Source organism: Eurypyga helias, unplaced genomic scaffold (assembly GCF_000690775.1).
Source record: "Eurypyga helias isolate BGI_N326 unplaced genomic scaffold, ASM69077v1 scaffold34248, whole genome shotgun sequence".
Classification (NCBI taxonomy): Eukaryota; Metazoa; Chordata; class Aves; order Eurypygiformes; family Eurypygidae; genus Eurypyga; species Eurypyga helias.
Window position 1 is genome coordinate 27,633 of NW_010268158.1, and position 1,669 is coordinate 29,301.

Consider the following 1,669-nt stretch of genomic DNA (forward strand, 5'->3'; position numbering starts at 1 on the left):
TCAGTTGCTGGGCTGGACATTCCTTTGCTTACAGTAGGCACTGTATGTTTTGTTTTTGTTTGCTGTTCTGTGTACATACTCATTTCCCTTTCTTAATAACCAACACTGTATTTACAGGGTCTTGAAAACTTCCTAATTGCACAAAGCATATTTCTGTCTTTTGTTAGCTATGTAGAGCTTTTTCTATTTTGAAAGGTGCTCAATTCTTCAAGCTTTATGAAATCACTGTAAATGTTTATCACTTCCTCATTAACTAGTGCATTTACTTTCTCTCTAGTGCCTGCCTATATGTTTACACTCAGCCTATTCAAAAATTTATAATATTTTAATTCTCGCAATGGAGGAATATTGTGCCTTCCTCCTGCTTTGATATTTAATCTTGCTAAATTTAACTGAGTAGCCTTGACTAGCTCCCTTACTTTCTGCTCTATAGACTTTTACTTTTGACTTACAGCTTTTTATCACTTAAAGCCACATAAAAACCTGAACAGTGGAAACAAAATGGTTTTAAAGGAATTGTAACCTAACCTTAATGAGGGTGTCTTTGGTATTACTTCATCCCTCTTTGACTTTAATTTTTATTCTTTCATAACTTCTTCAGTAGGTTGAGTAATTTTCCAGTCTGTTTCCTTGAAATAGAAAGCTGGTATCCCTGAATTCAAACGGCTTGGAATCACTGGTACCAACCCAACTCGGTACATGAAAGGATTGACTTACTCCTAAGCACAAGCTAAAAAGATTTGTAAGCCAAATGTCATTTTTCTTTTCTTCTTTTACAGAGTGATAGAAACATGAAGATGTTGCTTTTCCTGTGTCTTTTAATTGTTGGGATTCATTCCAACAGTTATTGCTATGACCCCAACCACCAAGGTGTAAGAAATCAAAATCAAAGAGACCAAGAAAACCAAAACACACCACAGCAGACTGTAGGGAACAGTGTTTGTCGGTTTGCCTGTTGTTTCTACAAAGAGATTTCTTCTCGTGAAAACAGTGGGAATATTTTCTTCTCTCCTTTGAGCATCTCTACTGCCTTTGCAATGTTGACTCTGGGTGCAAGATCAGACACTCTGACACAGATTCTTAAGGTCCTTAGCTTTAACCCACAACAGATTTCTGAAAATGAAATACATGAAGGTTATCGTCAACTCATGCAAATGGTAAACAGAAAGAATGGGGGGTTACAGCTGAATATGGGAAATGTCCTGTTTGTGCTTGACCGACTGAAGCCACAAGACAAATTTTTAAGTAATCTCAGAAACTTCTTTGAAGGAGAAGCTTATCCTATGAACTTCAAGAGGGCTGATCAAGCCCAGATAAAGATCAACGAATATGTTGCAGGAAGAACCAATGGGAAAATCAAGGACCTCATAAATAACCTTGATCCGCTTACCGAAATTCTCCTTATTAGCTATATTTATTTTAATGGTAAGATATACATATAATATTTTCCTATTTCATACATTATTTCCTCAGGTCAGTCTTGGACTTCATCACCTTTTTTGCAATGGGGTTTTGCAGACGGACTCATATCTTATTTTCCTTTTGGTCCTCACTTACACTTAATCATAAACAAAACTATTGGAAATAGTCTGCTTGACACTGATGATAATTCCCAGTAAAATTCATGGCAAGTTTTCCTATATATTTTAATATATACATTTCTTTCCTG

At 35.9% G+C, this 1,669-nt stretch overlaps 1 protein-coding gene across 1 annotated transcript in view; it reads left to right on the forward strand.

The window, feature by feature from the left end:
• Nucleotides 1-779: 779 nt before the first annotated feature.
• Nucleotides 780-1,669, forward strand: part of LOC104514111 (alpha-1-antiproteinase F-like) — a gene marked incomplete at its 5' end in the record, with an annotated part of 8,168 nt that continues 7,278 nt past the window's right edge. Inside the window, one exon of the mRNA XM_010157667.1 lies at nt 780-1,425. Coding sequence (XP_010155969.1) covers nt 780-1,425 — 646 coding nt within the window. The remainder of the gene's footprint in view (nt 1,426-1,669) is intronic.